Source organism: Rhipicephalus sanguineus, unplaced genomic scaffold (assembly GCF_013339695.2).
Source record: "Rhipicephalus sanguineus isolate Rsan-2018 unplaced genomic scaffold, BIME_Rsan_1.4 Seq647, whole genome shotgun sequence".
NCBI lineage: Eukaryota > Metazoa > Arthropoda > Arachnida > Ixodida > Ixodidae > Rhipicephalus > Rhipicephalus sanguineus.
This window is the reverse complement of record NW_023615687.1, coordinates 11,220-35,482: the sequence shown is the minus strand read 5'-3', so window position 1 is coordinate 35,482 and position 24,263 is coordinate 11,220. Positions and strand designations below refer to the sequence as shown.

The following is a 24,263-nucleotide window of genomic DNA, read 5'->3' as shown; positions in this document are numbered from 1 at the left end:
TCTACTCTACTGTCCTCCATCTTGATCGATGCTGTGCACATCAGTGTAAATACACTTGTAAATAGTCACGCCTCGTGTCATTTTGCGTAACAATATCTTGCTTTGTGGCGACGTTGAGTCTGTAGCGACGCGTCCACCGTCGCACACCCCCGCGGTCGTAAAAACTCTGCGGGGCGCCTTGGTTCGGTGCCGGACCGCGAGCTCCCTTTTCTTTCTCTCTTTACGAACATTCTTCTCTCTTTCACTCTCGCCACTTCCGGTGCAGTGTGCGCACTTGCTCTACTTTCCTCGCTCTTGTTGGGCAGAATAAACTAGACGTTGTTACTGAAAAGACGTGTCCGTCTCGTACAACCCGGCTCTACAAAGTGGTGACCCGGACGTGATTCGCGGCACTGCCGAAGTATTGTAGAGCCATGCAACGCAACGAGACACACCCCAACACGGAAGCTACTGGCACGACCGATCATGACGTCTCTGCGGTCTCCTTCCGACTCCCACCTTACTGGGACCGCAACCCTTCGATCTGGTTCCTGCAAGCAGAGTCACAATTCGTGCTTTCTGGCGTGCGCACCGAACAACGCAAGTACCATATCGTCGTTTCGGCACTGTCACCTGCCGCTGCCGAAGAGGTATGTGACCTGCTTTCAGGACCGCCCTCCGCCACACCATACAGCACTCTCAAGGCTGCTCTGTTGGAGCGAACGACGGTATCACAGCGTTCTCGCATCCAACAACTGCTCTCCGCGGAGGAATTGGGCGACCGCCGGCCAAGCCAGCTTCTTCGTCATATGCGTACACTGATGAGCAGCAGCACAACCCCCACAGATGACAACTTGCTGTGCGAACTCTTTCTGCAGCGCCTTCCGGCCAATGTGCAAATGGTCCTCGCCACTGCCTCCACGTGGGACCTCAACAGTTTGGCCAGCCTGGCAGATAAAGTCCTGGAGGTAGCGACGCCATATGTGTGCAACGTCACGCCATCATCCAACAACGTGAGTGTCGTTCCACAGATACCATCTACCCCTGCTTCTCCTATCGACGCACTTTGCCATCGCTTGGAAGAACTGGTTTGTGCTGCGGAGCGTCATTACACCCCACCACGTCACCGAAGAGACCGCAGCCCAAGCACCCCGCGGTATGGACGAGAACAACGCTCCCGGTCTCCCACACCACCAAGGATGTGTTTTTACCACCGTCGTTTTGGGAAGGACGCGCGTCACTGTCTCCAACCTTGCTCGTGGCAGGAAAACAAGCAGGCCGACCATTAACGGCGACGACGGGTCAAGGCCAACCAGAAAGTCGCCTACTACACGTCATGTGCAGAATCACAGGCCAGCAGTACCTGGTGGACACTGGTGCAGAGGTCAGCATCATTCCGGCTCAAAAATCCGACCGAACGACACCCCCGATCTCCTACCTTCAAGCTGTCAACGGTAGCAAGATCCCCGTGTACAAATCGCGGTCGCTCACTCTAAACCTCGGCTTGCGCCGCGTGTTTCGTTGGGTTTTTCTCGTCGCTGACGTACGCCGTGCCCTCATTGGTGCTGACTTCTTAAACCACCATGGACTGCCGGTCGACGTGAAACGGCATCGACTGCTAGACACTACTACACTTCTCTCTGTTCATGGTGTCGTTTCCCATGACTCATGCATAATCGCCCCAACTACAACTGTGGCCAATGACCGTTTCTCTGAGCTTCTTCGAGAGTTCCCAAACATCACGCAACCACCTGACTGGACAAAGCCCGTGCAACATGATGTCCGCCATCACATCATCACCACTGGTCCACATGTTTTCGCTCGCCCGCGACGACTTGCTCCTGATAAGCTCAAAGTTGCCAGGGCTGAGTTCGAACACATGATAGAACTTGGAATAATAAGACCATCATCTAGCAGCTGGGCGTCTCCACTCCACCTCGTTCCCAAAAAGTCAGGTGACTGGAGACCTTGTGGAGACTACCGTTCCCTGAACGCAAAAACCGTTCCAGACCGGTATCCCCTACCTAACATTCAGGATTTCACATCAGCTCTACATGAAACAACAGTATTCTCCAAAATTGACTTAGTCCGAGCCTTTCACCAAATTCCAGTAGCAGAAGAAGATATTCCTAAGACAGCGATTACCACCCCATTTGGCCTCTTCGAATTTTTGAGAATGCCATTCGGCCTTCGAAATGCTGCACAGACATCGCAGCGGTTCATCGACACGGTTAAACGCGGCTTGCCGTTCGTGTTCGCCTACGTCGACGACCTACTGGTGGCAAGCACATCCCACGAGGAACACCTGCAACATCTCCGTCAACTTTTCGAGCGCCTGTCAGCAAACGGAATCGTTGTGAACACTGCCAAAAGTGAGTTCGGGGTTTCATCTCTTAATTTTCTGGGCCATCGCTTGGACAGCACTGGAATTAGCCCTCTTCCTGACAAAGTGCAATCCATCGTCGAGTTCCCCAAGCCTACATCAATAACCAAACTGCGCCAGTTTCTAGGGCTCGTAAACTTCTACCGCCGATTTATTAGAGACTGTGCTACGTTGTTGGAACCCCTCGACCATTTGCTTTGTGGCAAACACTCGGAAACTGCACTGCCATGGAACACCGCGGCGGACGAAGCTTTCAACTCCATCAAGCACGCTTTGGCTGAAGCCACACTGCTGTCGCACCCCAACCCGAGTTACCCCTTGGCACTCATGACTGATGCATCCTGTTCTGCGGTTGGGGCCGTACTCCAGCAAAAGGTGAACGATGAGTGGCAGCCCCTTGCATTTTTCTCCAAGCGCTTGACCTCTGCCCAAACAAACTACAGTGTTTTCGGCCGTGAGTTGCTCGCCATCTTTCTCGCCGTGCGGCATTTTCGACACCTACTTGAAGGCCGCTCTTTTACAGTTTTCACTGACCACAAACCTCTCACCTATTCAATCGGCCGCTCTGACTCCCTGTACACACCACGCGAGGTGCGCCAGCTGGCCTTCATCTCGGAGTTCTCAACCGATATACGCCACATCAGCGGTGTTGACAACGCTCCAGCGGACGCCCTCAGTCGCGTGGATGCCATCACGCGTAGTCGCTCCAAAAGCTCTTCCTCAACCTCCAAGATCTGGCTACAGCCCAATCAAACGACACCGAGCTTCAACACCTACGCGAAGCGTCCACATCACTTCAACTCGAAGCAGTGACATTTGAAGATGTGCCAATAATTTGCGACACCACCACAGGCACACCCAGACCATTCCTAACCAGCCCTTTCCGGAAGAAAATATTCAATGCCTATCACGGTCTTTCTCACTCCGGAATTCGTGCTTCCCAAAAGCTAATTTCGTCACGCTTTGTCTGGCCGGGCATGAACGCCAACATCAGGGATTGGGTCCGTGAGTGTGCACCTTGTCAGCGCGCCAAAGTTCAACGGTACCCCGTTCCCCCGTCAAAGCCTTTCTTGCAACCCGATGAACGTTTCGCCGTCGTGCATATTGACATCGTTGGCCCGCTACCTCCATGTCAAGGCTATCGCTACCTTCTCACCTGTGTCGATCGCTTCACCCGCTGGCCCGAAGCGACGCCTATGCCCGACATGTCTGCCGCTACAGTCGCAGAAGCTTTTGTTTCCAGCTGGATATCCCGTTTTGGCTGTCCGACAACGATTGTGTCTGACCGGGGTCGCCAGTTCGAATCGTCCCTCTTTTCGGAGCTTCTGAAACTTCTTGGTATTTCACGCCTACGAACAGCGTCATACCATCCCCAAACAAACGGCCTCGTCGAGAGATTCCATCGTCATCTCAAGGCAGCACTCACGGCGCACAGTTGCCCCGACAAGTGGGTTGACCGCCTCCCGCTCACGCTTCTTGGAATTCGATCTTCTTTCAAAGAGGACCTCTCCTGTTCCACTTCCGAGCTTGTTTACGGCACTTCGCTTCGCCTGCCTGCCGATTTCTTCGAAGAAAGTGGCAGCGCCAACAAGCTAACAGCCACTGAATACGTCGACCAGCTGCGCGAGGTCTTTCGACACATTCGTCCGCAGCCTACACGCAGCCAGCCACGTGCAGCGTATATCGCTCAGGACCTACAAACAGCGACACATGTGTTTGTGCGGTACGGCCCTGTGCGCGCCCCGCTTCAACCACACTACCTCGGCCCCTTCCGTGTGTTGGAGCGCCGGCCTGCCAACTTCGTCGTCGACATGAACGGGACACGCGACACAATCGCGCTTGAGCGACTCAAGCCAGCGTTCAGCGAGGCACCCGCGCTTAATTACCTCGCCGTGCCTCCCTCCGCTGGACACAACGGCTCCTCCTCTCCATCGTGCCTCTCGTCACCACCACTGCGCCGTGTTCATTGGGATGACGATCGAACTGAAAATCGCTCGTCGCACCAGCTTCCTCTCTAAGGGGGGAGCAATCTGTAGCGACGCGTCCACCGTCGCACACCCCCGCGGTCGTGAAAACTCTGCGGGGCGCCTCGGTTCGGTGCCGGACCGCGAGCTCCCTTTTCTTTCTCTCTTTACGAACATTCTTCTCTCTTTCACTCTCGCCACTTCCGGTGCAGTGTGCGCACTTGCTCTACTTTCCTCGCTCTTGTTGGGCAGAATAAACTAGACGTTGTTACTGAAAAGACGTGTCCGTCTCGTACAACCCGGCTCTACAAGTCCAACCCTGGCCCTTCCGAGAAGGAAACACTGATGGAACATCTTGCCAGTCAAAATTCTTTAAAAGCAGCTATTCAAGATGTACAGGCGTCTCACAAAGAGATTGGCAAGCAAGTCAGTTCATTAACTGATCGTGTTGTTGGTCTAGAGCGCCAACTGAGCAACGTAAGTGTAGTTACTAAGCGGGTCCAGGATATGGAGACTACAATATCTACGGTTAAAAACAGATCTAGCCTCCATTGTTGACGAACTAGATGACCTAGAAAATCGTAGTAGAAGAAATAACTTGATGATTTACGGCCTTGATGAACCAAGCAACGAAACTTCTCAGGATCTTGAAAATAAAGTAAAGATTTGTTTCACAGCAGATTGGGTGTTTCTGTGACAAACATAGAAAAGATGCCATAGAATTGGGGAAAAACGCTAACATGCCAGACTAGTCATCCTTAAGTTCCTTGACTATCGCGAAAAAATGTCAATTTGAAGGCCTCATTCAAGCTGAAAGGTACAGCTGTTTCAGTATCCGAAGGTTTCTCACAATAGAGTTCGTGAGATTCGAAAGAAGCTTTGGAACAGTAGTACTCTAGAAAGAAATAATGGCTCAAAAGTAAAACGTATGCACAATGGACTGAGCGTAGACGGCGTTATATTTTGGCTGGGATGAAACAAAGGTGCGTGTGTTCAGTGTCATGTGTGAATAGCGCGAAAACGTTCGGCGCGGACCACCGAGCACGGAGGGAAGAAAACGAAGAGCGCGGTGGCACGGTAGCACGAGGCGCGCTCGCAGTGTTCGGCCAGGGCGTGCAATTCTGAGCTCGGACGAGCGGGACGTTCTGCCGGCCGAGACGCGTGGGCACGGAGGACCCACGGAGCCGGGCGAGTCCAGGGTGGCCAACGATCCAGGTGCCAGGGGTGGAGTTGCTGACTGCATCGAGGGTCGTCGAGCGGTGCCGAGCCGTACCGAGCGACGCGCCAGACTCAGACGTGGGCCGCGAGCCCATGAGCTGTTCCCCGAGCTGTACCTTGCGGTGCCCTGGCCAAGGCGTGGATCGCCGGTGAATGAGCTGCCGCACCGCATCTGTGGCGAGCAGCATTCCAGCACGGCGCAGACGGTGTTGTGCTGGCAAGAACCCGCCCGTGGAACCGCTGCGCTCGGGTGGTGACCAGGACGTCGGAGACAAGGTCCGAGGTCGCGCTGGTCCCGGCATCTCCTAGACGCCGCCACCGCTGCTCGCAAGCCGTGAGACCACGGGACTCTCCCTCCTCGTGGGCTGGGTGGTCGTCCCGACGGCACCGACACCACTTACTGTTCATATCCTTATACTTTGTACATAAATGTTTAAATACGTCTCCTTGTCTGTTTCCTGCGCCAATGCACAATAGGGGAAGTGCTCGAACCGTCCTAAACATCGCATTCAGCTAAAGAAAAATGAAAATTGACGTTGCGTACCAAAGCCTCAGGAGTTTAATATACTTAACGTGAACTGCTGGAGCGTTGTTAAAAATTCACTGAACTGGAGGGAATATTGTTGACCCATAGCCCTGACATAGTTATTCTCACAGAAACATGGTTAAATGATTCTATAAAAGATAACGAATTCGTTCCTTGTGGGTACAACGTGCACAGGAAAGATCGAGGGAGCAAATGCGGGGGTGTGGCTTTACTGTTCAGGTGCGCTTCCGGCCGTTTGTTAACTGGATATATACCGAAACTGGTATGTCATGACACGAGTGCGTGATGAACATAAATGACAGGTCATGCATCTTATATTCAAGAATGCACGTTACATTAGCATGGTATATACCGGATTGGACATGCATGCATGCATGGCAAACATGCATATATAGTGAACTAGATGCTATGTCATGAATGACTTCATTTGCATCAAAGACGAACAAGGCCATGTAGCAGCTCTTTGCCGGCTGCTTCGCATTACATCGGTTCGCGCAGTGCGTGGGATCTGCCGTATTTTTTTTTCATATAAAATCCCTTCACCCCCGCTCAACTCGGTTGTGGAGTGGATGATATAGGCACCGTGCATACGTTAGGAGCCGCCACAGTCGCGCGCGGCCTCCAGCGCCACAGCGGCCACGGCAGCAAACTTGACGGGATATGGGAGCAGACGACGCAAGCGGCAGCAAGCCTCTGCGCCGTGTTCTGCTGCTTCGCTCGACGCGTTTTCGTTTCCGTTCGCTTTCAAAAATACGTTAAATTGTTAGCAGCTGCCACAGACCCTTGATGTTAGAGGGTATGCTTCTTTTCGCCAGACCTCGTGCACCCTCAGGGGAACGCGCAGCAGAGAAGCATGAGCAAGGGAAGACGACACGGAGGCCATGGGCACGTTGAGCGAAACTGCGCGCCGCTTCGTTCACTAAACGATCACAGCTTGTCACCCTCAGGCTAACGTGGCAGCAGACTTGGCGGCTGCTTGAAAGGACAACCCGGCGACTGCATTGCGTTCACTGCGCCGATTTCAACCAGTGCAGCCGAGCGGTCGTCACAGCGGCTGTTAGCTAGCCATGGCACTGCAAAGCGTGTCAATTATATTACATTGGGTTCAGAGAGCTACGTGCTATAGATGGTTTCTTCCGAGGAGCTAATCTAAATAAGGGCAGAGCTTCTCGATCTAAGCGAGGCTGGCGAGGCATGTTCACGGCTTCGTGGAAGAGACGTTGCACGGCGGATCGTCAGTCACGGGTAAGTGCGCACCACAGATGCGAATGAACGCGCCGGGAAAATCCATGAAAATTGAGGTATGTCGCTAAATTTGCTTTTTCTTAGTTACAGGTCATGTAATGTTTTCTTATCACTTAAAGCAGGGACATCCGTGCGGCCAACTGGGAGTGCCGTGCCGGAGTCGCAGGAAAGTATAAAACCGCCTGAATAAAATTACTTGCGCATCGAAGACAAGCAAACCGCGATAATGGGGCTTTCCTTTAATTAAAAACGTCTGCCCGAAACACTCATATGTGGCAATCACAAAAAAAAAGTGAGCGATTTTTTTCTTCTCTCCTTTTGTCAGCTTCATTACAAATAATCTGGACGAACTTCTGCCTCTACAGTTAGGGCAAAGAGCATCGACGTCGAGCATGTGCTGAGGTTTTTCTGCAGCACTGAGTGCACTTTGTCTGACGTGCTCCGGGCAGAGGCCAGCGACGCGGCATCGCAGTCCCACCTCATTCTCCTTCCTGCCTCTACTCAAACGCTGAGCTTGTTTGTTTTGAAACGTATTATTTGCTAATTTTTATGTAGGCTCTCAGGAAAGCTGCTGAGTATATACAAGCAGTATGTCGAAGTGCCACATCAGAAGTGGCCGAACTGTCAGCACGCATGTTATTAAACAGAAATGTTTCGGCAAATGAGCGTTTCTGCATAATTACTGCGACAAAAGTGTGAAGTAATACCTTTTGACACTTCGTCTTGGCAATGAGTCTGCTCTGCGAGGTACATTTAGTGCACTTATTTAGGCCGGCACATTTTTTTTTTCTTTTTTGTATCTCCAAGGCGCACAGGGTAATTGACATGCTAGGCAAACGTGCAGATTGCGTATGGTCTCTGATTGGAAACGAGTAAAATCGCGTACCTGGAGAATTTCTATAGGTGTTACTGCACCCAACAACGCAGCAAATAATCTTAGAGTTTGGCATACGGACACAACACGAACAGCCCGCGAGAAGGCCGCGCGCCGTCATCGCGGAACCGTTGAGCGAGCAGGGCGAGCGGGTGAGAGTATCCCGTGAAGTCTGCGCTTTTTGCCGCTAGGGCCGCCTTCATGGCGGCGGAGTTACGTCTGCACGGAGCCTATACGCACAAACAAAAGCCGAGCAGGCGAAGCAGCAGGTCACATAACACGCGCTTTGCCGGAGATAATCCACACGACCACTTCGACAGACCTCGCTCTAGGCATCTCGGAGACGACGAGCGCGCCACCTGTCGGCGTCATGAAGATGTGCCGCACCGGCTTGCACGGCGCAGCCTGGCCGATGCTGACACCTCCCCCTCTAGCCACCACAGTAAAGGCGCGTTTTTAAAGACGATAGTCTTTCTTGGGGAACTTAAACGCAGAATTTTGGTCTGTCTTTCTGTCTTTCTGTTTGTCGGCACGTCACTCGCAAGGTATATGTAAACTGGTAGCGTAACTTCCGTAGAAGCCCACGTGTCAAGCCGGTGGCTAGTTGTTGCAGCAGTCGCCATCTATGTGAGGAGGGGACAAACAGAATTAAAAAAAGGAAAAATGACGTCACAACCGGAAGCGGAAATGACGTCACGTTTTAAAGCGGTGGGCGCGAAATTATGAAATTTTTTGACAGGACGCAGCTTCTTACTTTTTTTTATAGCTGCATGTTCTTTTCCTTATCACTATGACGGCTCCATAATGGAAGCCTGCAAGATAACGGGAAGACAAAAAGACAGATTTGATAAATAAGGTGTATTTTATTCGCGAAGTATTGCAGTTCAACAGGATATTACCCCAAAATATATAACACAGAAATCAGAAGTAGCATAACAATTCAACGTGCACACTGTGATGGTGTTATGTGGCCGCAGGATCCGAAATAATTCACCAGCAGTCAGGTGACTCTGTACACACAACACAGACTTTAACACAACCGATAACTCTGCCGATTCACACACACTACAGCATTCCTTATTTACATCCTAAACGTCCTACGCGCCTCGCACACAAACTGTCCTACTCGCCGTTATGAACTGTTGCCGCTGCGGCGAGGTCGGTCGTCACCGGTACTCCTTGGGCAGTCAACACTCACGCTGCCTTGACCGTGGCGAGGTGGTAGTGGTTGGTGATGATGTGCACTGCAGGCCGGTTAGATCACCAGGCCCTGCAGCGCAGGTTAGCTGCCCGTCGCCAACATGAGCCGCGGCCACCTCGTGCACCACTCGGGCCCCAGGACCTCAGGCCAGGAACAGACTAGCTGCCGGTCTCTGTGTCAGCACCGGGCACAGAGCGGGAATCAGCTCACCAGGTCCACATGGCTGACGGACGCCTGGTAAGGCGATGTCGCGACCCGAACGCCGACCAGCGGCTGGCCGTTCCAACCGTGTCACGCTCCAACTCCTCGAGCCCCGCCCCGCTCGCGCTTCCTTTTCGGTCGTCTTCCCCTCCAAGGCGTACCGCAGAGCAGAACTGCGTCCCGCTTCGCCCCGTCCGGGCCACACAAAGTCCACATCATCACACACACAAACCTTGCACACGTGTTGCTCTTGCATCCGTAGACAGCGCAGCGTTCTTTCGCGTAGCGTGGCGGACTCATCGTCCCGAAGGGCCACAGCACGCCGGCCGTGCGCTGGCAAAACACAGTAACTGAAAACGGTTTCCCGATGGCTGCGATGGGCTATATTACATTTCTGCCAAGTACCACGACTAAAAAACAACGGTTATGGCGAGGAAATATCTACGGACGACAGGCACAAACCTACTGCTACTACTGCGCAAAAACGAGCGACGCCATTTGCATCTCAAAATGCGCAAAACCGTGTGGCCCATGTTACCAGACTGCTGCATGTGCCCGCTGTTTCTGAAAATAAACGAAAAAAATTGGCCATTCAACCACATACCCAAGACTAAAGTTTGATTAAAGTAATCTACTAATTTATTTCGTGACAAATAAATTTAAACTAATGAAAATAAACACTTATTATATTTTTTGTTTTCATTATTTGTCCCCCCCTCACCTAGTAGCGCTTTAATCGGTCACGCGGGTGTTGATGTTTGTCGCAATAGGTTTCCGACCACTTTTCGTTCCGACTTTCGCGACCTACTTAGATTGACCTTGTCACTCGATTCAGCCACCCGGTCAAAGTTGAACCACTTGCCCGAGGGCCAGCCATCTTGAACAGATGACTAGGTTCATACTTGTGTACATTGTGGATCAAAAAGCAAACATTACTCATATCTGAGACGCAACATCACTAGGTAAGTGTTAGGTGGTGTGTTCCTTTAATAGAAAATACATAGATACGTAATTCTAGAACCCTAGTTTCTTAAGCTGCGCTGAAACTTGCCTTCCTCCGTGCCCTCTGCACGAGCTCATTGTTGTGTTTCGGTTTCGGTTCAGTATTGCACTGTACGAATGCCATGGGACGCCGCTCTGGTATTCCTGTTTTACCCAGGCGACGTGTAAATAAAATAGTGTGTGGAGAGTACTCGTTGCGTGCGGACGTTTCATCTAGTAAGTAAGTAAGTAAGTAAGCAACTTTATTTGGGCATAACACATACAGCGTTTGCCCGCGAGGCAAGGCAAAAGGAGGACTTAAACCCCCTGACTAGGCCTTACCTCGCTGGGGCAGCAGAGACAGCGGAGTCGAAAGTTCCAATATCTCTAGAACGTGATCAATTAACAAGAACATAATCACTAATACAATAAGAACACGATCACTATTTACAGTAATAACATAATGACAGTAATGACATAGTAGCAGAACATAATCACTAATGCAGTAATAACAACAAGAACATAATGAATAATGCAGTGACCAGTAATGCTCGCTAACAGTAACGCTTAGTACCATTACTAATGCAGTAACCAAACATATTAACATTTATACAACACATCCAGTTCCGAAGCAAGAAACATGTTCATTATTAGATGTTTAAATTCATGAATTGTTTACAATTTCTGGCTATTTCAACAACATTAGGATACATATTACATAAACACATAGTTTCATACTCAATGGTTTGCATACCATAGTTTGTCCTGGCCTTCTTTATTACTACTGATGTGTGGCGTAAACTGTATCCTGTGTCTCGACTGAGGTACCGATTGAAAATGTCTCAAAGTTGCTGGAAACTTCTTTAAATAGCCGAATGCAAATCTTTGCTCTGTAAGAGTTTCTAAATGTTAAGGAATATTGTAGCGCATCATTAATTCAGAAGACCCTATGTATTCATTTGAAGAGTTAAGCAACGAACAGCTCGACGTTGTAATACTGCGAGTTTTTCTATGTCGGTTGTTTCCGTTCCCCCATACTAATAAGCCGTAGCTAAGGTGCGAATGTACAAGTGAAAAGTACAATTGTCTGACGAGCTTGACAGGCACATAGCATCTGCTTCGGCGATTCGCGCCAAACAGCGTGTTCGGGGCAGGCTGGCGTCCCCGCCGGTCCCGTTGGTCACCGCCGGTCTTCGCCTGCTGCTGCGGCCGGGACTAACAGCCCGCAACACAGCACACATGTTTCCCCGACGTATTGACAGATGGCGTCCATATCTCACGCAGCGCCTCTTCTATCGTCTTTAGACGACATTTGCCGCGAATCACGCAGATACGCGGCCAAATTTTGTTTTGTTTTTCGAGCCTGGTGGCACACATGTCACCACCCCATTATAAAAGGGACGCTCATAGCCTCCATCCATCCATCCATGCAAGAGCACTGTGAGAGGAAAGTGTGAAATATAAAAGCTGCGTTCATATAGCCTCCGTTATGTGTTTGGCGGTAGCTCAGTGGGCTAACCGCCCGCGAGCCATCGTCGCGGACCGAGAGGTCATGGGTTCGACTCCTGTAAATGGAACGTTTTCTTAGTTTTTTTTCTTTGGCATTATGATGGCATTCATTTTCTAACGTATTTCCGTGACGGAAATACGTCATGAAAATCTTGGTGGATCCCGGCATAAAACACTTTCGTGTTAAAAATCACAGCATATCCACGGGGTGAATGATGATGAGTGGAGCGAAGCTCCGGAGGGAGTCATCGGTAAACCGTGAAACTCTTCCGTGAAATTCGCCCAGTACATCAATAAAGAGTGTGAAACACCGTGTATATATTAAACATCAAAACTTTTATTGTACTGTTGGTTTACTGGGTCCCTTCATTATCACCGCTTTGTGTTCGGTGAAATCCAGGAAAAGTGTCCGCTCCCGAGCGAAAGAGAAAGCGCGCCAAGAGCGAGCGTGACTACGAGCGAAATAGAAAGCGCGCCAAGCGCGACCGCGTTCCCCCGCTCGCCCTGTGAGAATTAACGGCAAGGCTAGATGGACGACTCGACGCGCGTAACGTTCTTCTTCGCGTTCCACGACGCGAGGTCGGTAGCATGCCCAACGAAAGCCACGGAACGCCATCGTGCAAGTGCTCCGGCTTCGCGAACAATGCACGGCGTTTACTGCACATAAACGTCCCAAAACCAAACATCTTGCTCAAGGTGTGCTTTGCGTTTTTCGTAGAAATAATTTCTTTATCATGTGCGTAAAGACGAAACGTTGAAAGCTCACTACAGTATATCGCAGGCAAAGTATCTCTTTTACTGTGATTAAATCAAGGAACACTAAGATGTCTTGTAAATTATGATATCTAGTGAATTGCTCATCTAGTGAGCAATTCACTAAACTAGAGCTGGCTACATACATACATACTACTACTACTACTACTACTACTACTACTACTACTACTACTACTACTACTACTACTACTACTACTACTACAGAGGAGCGAACGACCCACACACTAAAAAGCTTCGCCCCTAAAAGAAATTCACCGACGATTACGATACTGCCTAATGCGAATTCTGAGCGCAACATCGTGCTGGGGCAAGGCCAACTGTGTTTCAAGATTTGGCTCTACGCCGTAAATCTCTACGGCTTACAGCTCTACGCCGTAAAACTACGCCGTAAATCATAATTTTAGATGTGAAGCATTTTATGGCAGAGTTCAATCCGGTGGTGGTGTGCGGCGTGACCACCCTTACTGCGCATGCGCGTACCCTCTCCACACACCTCCTCTCCACTCCTCCTCTCCCCTCCCCGCTCCCTCTCTCCTGGGCAACGCTGCGATGAGCGCCAGTGCATGCGCGTCCCCTCCCCCTCTCTCTCCTCTCCTACGCTCCCCCCTCGCGCGCCTGTTGACCGCGTTCCCCGCTCGTCCTGTGAGGATTAACGGCCAGGCTAGAGGGAAGACACGACGCGCGTAGCGTTCCTCTTCGCGTTCCATGAGGCAAGGTCGGCAGCATGCCCAACGAACGCCAACGGAAAAGTGCTCCGGCTTCGCATCGCCTCATGGTCCCCTTTAGCAGGAGATGGTGTAATTTTGGTAAGTAGGACAACCCCCACTACGCCTTTATTTGTGTTTCTGCGGGTACGCGAGGTGCCGGCTACACATCTGTAAGGCATTATGTGCCCTTTGTTAATGCTGCATGTGGCTGATGACGACGAAGAATTATGCCTGAGCACCTTGCAGTATCTAAGGCAAAGATTTCTCGAGCCTCCTTTCCGAAAACTTGGCCTTGAGCTTTCCGTAACGGCATTACTCTCCCTAGGGGCGTCGGCACTGGGTCACTGCAACAGGGACATATGTGAGGCGGTATTTAACTATATAAAAGAATCTAAACGACTGCCATGCTAATATTTCTAGTACATACATATTTGATTATTTCATTTATCGTTAATTATTTATTTAGTTATTTTATTTAACTCACTCTTTCTCTCCCTTCGATTAATATTTTTTCTGCTTTCTCGTTAGCATCCAATTAGGAAACCGTAAACAGAAATAATATTTTCGCTTACCTACAAATTATCAAATTACATCTTAAGAATTATCCCCCCCCTTTTTTTTTCCTCATTCACAAATCCTACTGCCGCACGAGTCGTGGCCGATCCCCCGTGGTGGGTTGTGTCATTCCTCTAGGAACAACCAACCAACCAACCAACCAACCAACCAACCAACCAACCAACCAACCAACCAACCAACCAACCAACCAACCAACCAGCAGTAGCTGGGAAGCATTAAACCGCACACTTGTTGCGCAATTAGCATTGTGTGGCGACTGGTTGTCGTTTTACTCTTCTGCCATGCCACATTAGATAGGTTAACGCGATTCTTTGCCCGAGATGACGGCTGTATGGGGTCTTTTTGCAAATGAGTTTCAAGCACCAGCGTGACTGTGTCGTAGAATACTGGACTGCCACGCAGACGGCCTGGGTTCAAATCCCATTCGATCCTGGGTATTGCTTTCTGAATTTATCTTTTCATGTATATAGGTTACCTTGTCATGCCTATCTGTTGCGCCACGAACGGCGACGGCGACGCCGCTCAACGCAGGAACGGGTGCCTAGGAGCTGCGCTGTAAAATTTACGAGTTCTAAAATCGAGAAAGCCTCGAATTCTAATATCGGAAAATAAGGGCAAGCGAAGCTTAGCGTATGCTTGCCTACGTTCTTTCCTTCTTTCTTACTTTCTCTCTTTCTTTCTGTCGTTCTTTCTTTCTTTCTTTCTTTCTTTCTTTCTTCTTTCTTTCTTTCTTTCTTTCTTTCTTTCTTTCACATTGCGCAATGCTCTCTCCTAACTATTCTCTTCCTCCATGCCGGGAATCGGACCATCACCCACGCTCAAAACTTGCTACAGGCCACAACTGTCGTGCGTTCATATCCAGGCAGCATTGAAATGCGGCTACGTGAAACCACAAGTAACCCCTATAAAAAATCACACTGCCGCATCAGAAACGGCTGATCACCAAGAAGTCCACGATGTATAGAGCATGAATTATTGGAAAACTTCGCTCACACATACGTATACGTGAGGCGCGCCTTCGAGGGCCTCATTTCTGTACACTCGCCGGGTTTTGGGCGTACGATGCCGCCGCCGCCTGAAACTGTCTCTAGTACACAAGCTTCACTTGAAAAGCGAACATAAGGGAGCGTTCGCGGTGACGCGAACTCCGCAACTTATACTTTCGTAGTATTGGGTCAAGCTGTGCTTTGCTAGAGCCATGTTTTATCGAGCGTTCCGACAGGATTTCGACGAATGATGGAGCTCTTGTTCTCTTATTCAGGTGACCACTATTGTTGCGTTCGGGCACCGCTCACCGCCTATCAGCCGGCGCCCAAGTCTGGCTCATGTGTTCCGGACGATAATCTGTTATCGCGCATGTGCGTTGATGTGTTTTCGCTCGCCCTTCGATCACGGCTTTCCTTTATAAAGGACTGCGGATCACGCTGTGGGTGCTTCTTTTTGTACACCTTCTTTCGACAAGCATGCCGCATTAAAAGTACATTCTTCCTTCTCGAGGCGTCTTCTTCTACTGGCTTGGAGCCCAACTCGGCCATACGTAACACTATAATGCTCCTGGAAATCGGTCAATGCCAAAGCACGCAGAAAAAAAAACAATAAAAGCATACGCTTGCGTCTCGACAGGATTTTTCATTTCAGGTCAATGTTTGCGTTAAGGCAGCAGTACGGTTGAGCCAACGTCGTTTTTTTAAATTGAAACCTACGCGGTCTCATCGACCTCGGAGAATATTCGATACTGTTTCCATAACTTGCAAGCCCACGTCTGATTTCTTCAAAAGCTGCTGCCGTCACAACTGAAACGCGTTGTAGGTAGGAGAGGGAGGAAAAATCGTGAACCTGACTCAGCGCGAGGAGTAATTTAATTGTAGCTTGTGTTCCCGGATGTAGTGTCATCTGAGAACATCAGTAAGCACTTGGTAAGGAAGTGAAATAAGAGATAAAACAGGACACGAAGGACTGATAATGCAGCATCAAAATATATATCACCGTCACGTTCCTTGTGTCAACTTCTTGAGATCTACATTGCACCTATTATAAATAATAATTGTTGGGGTTTTACATTCCGAAACCACTCTATGATTATGAGGGGCGCTATAGTGGAGAGGCTTGAGAAATTTTGACCAACTGGGTATCTGTAACCTAAGACAAAATCTAAATACACGGGCCTCTAGCATTTCACCTCCATCGAAATGCGGTTGTTACCGCCGGAATTCGATCCTGCGACCTTCCGGTCAGCAGTCGAGAGCCGCAACCTGGCCACCGCGGCGAGCACGCTGCGCTTCTTAAATATGGAAGTATAGCGCGAGTAAGGCAGACGCTAATGTCATTTATAAGCAGTCCGAAAAGTTATCATCCTCTAAAAATCAACAAAAACACTCGCAACACCTTCTTTAATTTCATATGCGACAGTTTCTCGAGAAAACTAGTTCGGAAAGAAAGCGTTTGCTTTTCAATTATTATGGATTACAAGGCTTCAGTGTTAGGAAGAGCCCACCTTATTCAATGAGTGGATCAAAGACCATAATGGTGTTACTCTGTGAAGGTTGCCCTGCGGACTACTCTTACACACGATAGAAATAAAATAGTGGGGTTGCGGGCGAGTGGATGGCGCGAAAGCTAGAAACGTTGACACAGAAAATAATCGTCTGCACGAAATGATCGATTGCAGGGCGCCTCCATTATTGGGACGGCTGCGATAGAATACGGGAGAGTTGGTTGCGGTGCAGAAAGAGATACGGGAAGCGTCCACCGTAATGTTTGCATGCGGATAAAGGCAATTTTAGCGAGTCCTTTCAGTTCGTTTGCTGACAAGCTAGATGAATGATGGAACAGATTGGTAAAAAGACAGCGTGAAGCCTTATCAAATTTAGGGGTATAGGTTCGAAAGTATTATATTTGTGTTTTGCAGAATGACAAAAAAACGCACGTGTGTCCGGCAATTTGTCTTATGCGTGCACTATACTCCGTTTTATACATCAAGTTCAAAGCCGTGGAAGCTATCGAGACTTCCGACTTAGATGCGTTCGCCACAAGAAATAGTTGAATAACTTTACCACTCGTAATATGCTTTTTTTTGTTTTAGACTGAGTAACAAATGAAGATGCCTCGTGTCTTTGAAATAAATAAACCCCTTTATTATATATGGTTGTCAGTATGTTGTTTTGGATCGCTTAGCTTATCTTTATTTTCGTATAGTGGCCTTCGCGATCGGTTACGGTATCGCGCTGCCGGAGCCAATCACGAAGGCCATGTTTACAACGTTGACATCCAAGAGCGAGACGGGCGCACTTACACATTTTGCGGACCGAACTTGCTAGGGTTAAGGCTTGGGCCAGTTCATTTTGCAAAGAAGGGAAATACAGACAGCGCCTGTCGCCGTCTGTCTTCCTTTGTGTACGTCCAAAATGCAGCGCTGTTTTCGCTTCTTTGGGCCGAACTTCATGCATTCCTTCCACAGCGCTACACCTGACGTGTCAAAGGAAGTATGGACCTTCGATGTGCTACTGGCAATTATAGTGACTATTGGCTTAGTAAATCAACTATTTACATCATCATCATCATCATCATCAGCCTGTCTACGCCCACTGCAGGGCAAAGGCCTCTCCCATGTTCCGCCAATCAACCCGGTCCTGTGCTTTCTGTTGCCACGTTATACCTGCAAACTTCTTAATCTCATCTACCCACCTAATTTTCTGTCTTCCCCTCACGCGTTTGCCCTCTCTTGGAATCCAGTCAGTTACCCTTAATGACCACCGGTTATCCTGCCGACGTGCTACGTGGCCGGCCCACATCCATTTCTTCTTCTTAATTTCAACTATGATATCCTTAACCCCCGTTTGTTGCCTGACCCACTCTGCTCTCTTCCTGTCTCTTAAGGTTACACCTATCATTTTCCTTTCCATCGCTCGCTGCGTCGTCCTCAATTTAAGTTGAACCCTCTTTGTAAGTCTCCAGGTTTCTGCTCCGTAGGTAAGTACCGGTAAGATGCAGCTGTTATATACCTTCCTCTTGAGAGATAGTGGTAGACTACTATTCATGATTTGATAATGCTTGCCAAATGAGCCCCATCCCATCCTTATTCTTCTAGTTATTTCACTCTCATGGTTCGGCTCCGCGGTTACTACCTGTCCTAAGTAGACGTACTCCTTTACAACTTCCAGCGTCTCGCCACCTATCGCGAAGCGCTGTTCTCTGCCAAGATTGTTCCACATTACTTTAGTTTTATGCATATTAATTTTCAGACCTATTCTTCTACTTTCCGTATCCAGATCAGTAATCATGAGCTGTGATTCGTCTCCCGCGTTACTCATCAATGCAATGTCATCAGCGCAACTATTTACATCCTTGCATAAATAGAAGGCTTCGGCAGCATGTTATCGTAGAGCATTTCGTGGGACTAAGTTTGCAGTATTCCAAGAAGGTTCTTGTTTTTTGGGGTGGGAAGGCCAACTAAAAGGCACGGTGCATGCTGGGACAATATTGAGAAAGAAACTACTACTAAGTAAAAGGGGGTATAAGGACTATCAGATAGAACTATAAACATGAAACAAAAGTTATTTATTTTTTAGAGAAATCGATACTAAGGAGTCTTTAGGGAGTAAAGGAGAAGTGCTGTGCCACTGTACGCACAATCCTAAGACTGGCCTATGCAGGTGAACAGTAACCTAGCATTGGCCACGCTCTGGGGCAATGTTAGGTAGTCAGGGCTACTGTTGGCCTAGGGCCAGCTCCAACTGGCTAGTGTTACCGGTACATGAACATGAGCAGCTAGTGATTCGCGCAGGCGACAATTCCTATTAAGGAGTCTAATTCATCTTATTTTTTACAATTCGAAGGAAAAATTGTGAGGACAAGAGACCTGCACCGGTGGCTACAGACTAAGAGCGCTATTGTGACTGTAAAGAGTGCGACTGTGCGCGTGTGCTCCCCTTCTCCCTCTTTCTCACAACATCTAACGTGCGAACTCCCCTATCCCTTTCCTCAGTGTAGGCTAGCATACCGACAGTGCACGCTTTTGTACTGCATTGTGCACGCAGAATTTATTCTTGCAGCAACAACGAAATGAAGCAATGTTAGGGCTGCTAAATGAAGGTGTGCGGCCTAGAGGTAGGGGGTACTCTTGTAAGCTCAGTGTGAGCCGTCCGGCCGCCTTAGAACACTACAATTAAAGCACGATATGCAACACGAACTGGCTGTCGAATGTCAACAACAAGCATGCACGCTAGCAATAAACAAAGATAATGAAGATGTGCGTCTATCCTGGCCCCTCCTAACTCCATCGCACTGTATGTGTTAGTAGTCAGGGAACACCAAGCCCAGCTTTTTACTCTTCCGAAATAACATAACACTACCGCAGAAGGGGAGCGCATACTATCGATACGATGGCCGGAGCCACCGCGTCTACGCGTCTCGCCGGTCTCGCACTCTCGCTCGCCTGGGCAACGGCCAGACCGTAGAGGAATATAAAAAAAGGTTAAGAGAGGACACTCCCGTAGGCCCCTGCGGCTGGATGGATGAATGGACGGATTCTATGAGCGTCCCCTTTATAACGGGGCGGTGAGATGTCTGCCACCAGGCTCGAAGAAAAAAAAAGAAAACAAAGAAACTGCCTTGGTTCATGTTGGCCTAATACCTTATCTACATTGATTAAATCTATGTTATTATACCAAAAAATATAAAATTACGGCCCATCTATCTGCCTCTTAAGGCAGAATGACCTTATTTTTCCTCATTATTTATTTTTGTACTTTATCTCTACTTTTCTGCCACCAATACTCTAACCGTCTCTTATTTCTATCGCGGACGTGTTCAGCTTTCCATTGTTGTCCCCAAAACCCAAGGCTTCATGTAGACTCGTGCCCACACGTATACCTGGGTGAATATCGCCACATTCAATCAGTACATGTTCCATCGTTTCCTTAGTTCCCCCGCAGCACGTACATTGGTCTTCTTCGTTACTGAATCTCGCTTTATAACTACTCTTTCTAAGGCAGCCCGACCTTGCTTCAAACAGTAAAGCGCTTCCCCTTGAATTATCATAAAACCTTTCCCTCCTTATTTTGTTTTTTCCCTTTCGGTAGTTACTCAGAGCCGGCTTCTTTTCCATCGCTGTCATCCAATAAGTCCTCTCAGCCTCTCTGACCTTCCGCTTAATGCTCCTTGTTGCCATATCGCCCGCACTGCTAGCCGTATATTTACTGGTGAGCCTCCCAGTTCTTTTTCTCCACTGCGTGTCAACGCTTTTTCTATACAAATACCTGAAAACCTTCTCTGCCCATCTACTCTTCTTCATTTTCCTCAGCCTCTCTTCGAATCTCATTTTGCTCTGAGCTTCCCTCACTTCAAAGCCTGTCCATCCCTTATCACCCTTTACAGCCTCATTTGTCGTCTTCCTGTGAGCGCCCAACGCGAGCTGATTTGGGTTCGATGCGCGGCTGATTGGGTTCGCAGCGCACCAAACGGAAGTGGGGAATCCTAACAGCCGCCTCAGAGATGAGAAATCACAAAAAAAAAATTAAAAATGCCCATCTCAGAGGCCATTATTTAGCTATACGTAAAATTACACGGCCCCCGAGACCACTTTTGTTCGTGTGATTGTCTCGGAGGTCATATATATATATATATATTGTCATGACGTTGATTAACGGGCACTCAGCGACGGCGCACGGCAGCGACAGTCAAAGCGGGGCGACTCTGCACGAGGGGCGAGCTCTCAGAGAAGAGAACGACCCACTGGAAGGCGCTCGAGAGGACGACCCATTACTGAGTAGGAACGCGTCGCTACAATTACCCCGGCTACGAAAAGGGAGCCGCCTGGCGACCTAGAAACTTGTCACCATGAGCGGGTCATGGTAGGGCTTCAGGCGCGCCACGTTGATAATGTCGCGCCCTCGACGGCGCATGTCCGAAGATGGGTCGATGAGTTCGATCAGGTAGTTCACCGAAGATGTGCGTTCGACGACACGGTAGGGGCCTACGTATTTGGGCAGTAGTTTGGAAGAGAGGCCAGGTGCAGTGGTAGGGACCGAGAGCCATACGAGCGCTCCAGGAAGGAACGTGGGCGCAGAACTGGTGGTGTCACCGCGAATGCTTTTCTGCTGCTCTTGGCTATGCGTAGTAAAGGTCTTGGAGAGCTCGCGACACTCCTCAGCAAGTCTGGCTGTGGCAGAAATAGGCGCACATCCAGATCGAGCCGGCTTGTAGGGAAGGATTGTGTCGATGGTGTGCGATGGGTGCCTGCTATACAATAAGAAAAATGGTGAGAAACCAGTAGTGCTCTGAGAGGCGGTATTGTAGGCGTACGTGACGAAGGGCAGAATGACATCCCAATTCGTGTGGTCGGCGGCGACGTACATCGAGAGTATGTCGCCTAGCGTGCGGTTGAAGCGTTCGGTGAGGCTATTCGTCTGCGGGTGGTAAGCAGTACTTTTGCGGTGAACAACGTTGCACTCTTTGAGAATGGCTTCGACGACTTCCGACAAGAAGACACGGCCTCGATCACTGAGCAGCTCCTGGGGTGGACCGTGACGCAGCATGAATCGGTGGAGCAGGAAGGAGGCCACATCGCTCGCTGTAGCCGCAGGGAGGGCAGCAGTTTCAGCGTATCGCGTGAGGTGGTCTACAGCGACGAGGGGCCAGCGGTTACCAGTGGACTTCAGGGGAAGTGGCCCATATAAATCGATGCGAACGCGCCCAAACGGTCGGTCAGGGCAAGGTAGAGGTTGCAGACCTGCTGGCGACAGGTGCGTTGAAGTTTTGCGGCGCTGACAATCAATGCAGGAGCGAACGAACTTCTCCACGTAGCGGTACATCCCTCGCCAAAAGTAACGTTGGCGAATGCGGTGGTAGGTTTTCGATACCCCAGGGTGTGCACACTGCAGATCAGAGTGAAACGACTCGCATATGTCATAACGCAGACTGCGGGGTATTACTAGTAGCCACTGGCGGCCGTCGCCGTTGTAATTGCGTCGGTGGAGCAGGTCGTTGCGAACGGCGAAATGGTGGGCTTGACGACGCAACAAGTGAGTGGATGGTGTGGCCGATGGATCAGTCAGTAAGTCTATCAGTGAGGCAATCCATTGATCCTTGCGCTGCTCGGTAGCGATGGTGTGAATATCGATGGAAGAAACGACAAAGTGAGACGCTGAGTTGTGGGCATTGTCGTCAGGCAAGGGAGAGCGCGACAGGGCGTCGGCGTCAGCATGCTGACGTCCGTTGCGGTACAGCACGCGGATGTAGTCTTGCAGGCGAAGTGCCCAGCGGGCAAGACGGCCTGAGGGATCCTTCAATGACGACAATCAGCACAGTGCATGATGATCGGTGACGACATCAAATGGGCGACTATACAAATAAGGTCGGAACTTTGTAAGGGCCCAAATGATTGCCAGGCATCCTTTCTCCGTGACGGTGTAGTTGGTCTCGGCTTTAGTAAGCGTACGACTTGCATATGCGACGACAAATTCCGGGAACCCAGGTTTGCGCTGCGCAAGGGACAGCACCGAGGCCAACACCGCTGGCGTCCGTGTGTACCTCTGTAGGGGCCGTAGGGTCGTAGTGGCGTAGAATGGGAGGAGACGTCAACAAACGACGGAGCTTTGCGAAAGCGTCGTCGCACTCTGACGACCACGAATTGAGGGGCCCGTTACTTCCAAGGAGCTTCGTCAGCGGTGATATGATAGTCGCGAAGTTTCGGATGAAGCGCCGAAAGTAGGAGCATAGTCCTATGAAACTGCGCAGTTCTTTGACGGACGTAGGTTTGGGGAACTCTGTCACGGCCCGAAGCTTGGCTGGATCTGGGAGGATGCCGTCCTTGGACACCACGTATCCTAGTATCGTCAGCTGCCGTGCTGCAAATCGGCACTTCTTGAGATTCAGTTGTAGCCCGGCGTCGCTCAAGCGCGTCAAAACCTGCCGCAGGCGTTGTAGGTGTGTTGAGAAAGTCCGGAGCGAAAACGACGACGTCGTCGAGGTAGCATAGACACGTGTGCCATTTCAAGCTGTGCAGAACGGTATCCATCATGCGCTCAAAGGTCGCGGGCGCATTGCACAGCCCAAACGGCATGACGTTGAATTCGTACAAGCCGTCCGGTGTGACAAACGCTGTCTTCGGTCGAGCGTCATCCGCCATGGGGACTTGCCAGTACCCTGAGCGCAAATCGAGCGATGAAAAGAACTCTGCTCCTTGCAGGCTGTCAATGGCATCGTCTATTCGAGGTAGGGGATAAACGTACTTACGGGTGATCTTATTGAGTCGTCGGTAGTCCACACAGAACCGCACAGAGCCGTCCTTCTTCGCAACGAGAACGACAGGAGACGCCCACGGGCTGTTTGAGGGTCGAATAACATCGCGGCGAAGCATGTCTTCGACTTGCTCGGTAATTACACGACGCTCTGTTGGCGACACGCGATATGGACGTTGCCGCAGTGGTGGTTGGGCGCCAGTGTCGATGCGATGCGTGACAGCAGACGTGCGGCCGAGAGAACTTTGCGCTACATCGAACGAAGAACGAAATTCTTCCAACAGGCATAGAAGCTGGGAACGCTCGACCGACGTAAGGTGTTCAGCAATAGAGGAACCAAATAAATCAGCGGGTGACGAATCAGATGTGGAAACAGCACTGAGCGAACGGGAGCTGGCGCAGTGCGTGTCACCCGGTGCGTCCATAACTTGTGCGTCTTCGAGGGCTTCCGCTCTTCCGAGACATTCCCCTGGCACCAATGTAACAATGTACGGAGATGGGTTCGTAACAAAAATATCGGTGTCGCCCTGAGTGACTTGCACGGTCGCAAATGGCACCAGCAAACCTTTCCTGTTGAAAACGCGGTCAGATGGAGAAAGGAGTGCAACGGTGTCAGCGAGACTGGTGCAATAGACTGACACAGCCGTTGACGAGTTTGCAGGAAGTGTGGTGTCGTTTTTGACGAGTACCTTGGTCGCAGCCGGTAGACTGTCCGCCGGCGTCAAATCTGGGAATGGTGAGAGCTCTATTTCAGCTGGTGCGCACCGAATTACGGCATCGTGACGTGCGAGAATATCCCATCCCAGGATGACGTCGTGGGAGCATGAACAAATTATGATGAATTCGACCGCGTACAGAGCGTCCT

At 50.0% G+C, this 24,263-nt stretch overlaps 1 protein-coding gene across 1 annotated transcript; it reads left to right on the top strand.

Moving 5' to 3' along the window:
• The first annotated feature begins 206 nt into the window (after nt 1-206).
• Nucleotides 207-1,655, top strand: LOC119377979 (uncharacterized). Its single transcript, XM_037647253.2, has one exon. It carries the CDS (start codon nt 414-416, stop codon nt 1,266-1,268), a length of 855 nt encoding a protein of 284 aa, XP_037503181.1. The 5' UTR covers nt 207-413; the 3' UTR covers nt 1,269-1,655.
• Nucleotides 1,656-24,263: the final 22,608 nt, after the last annotated feature.

Coding starts and splice junctions, on each gene's coding strand:
- LOC119377979 (XM_037647253.2), top strand. CDS start 414: ATGCAACGCAACGAGACACACCCCAACACGGAAGCTACTGGCACGACC.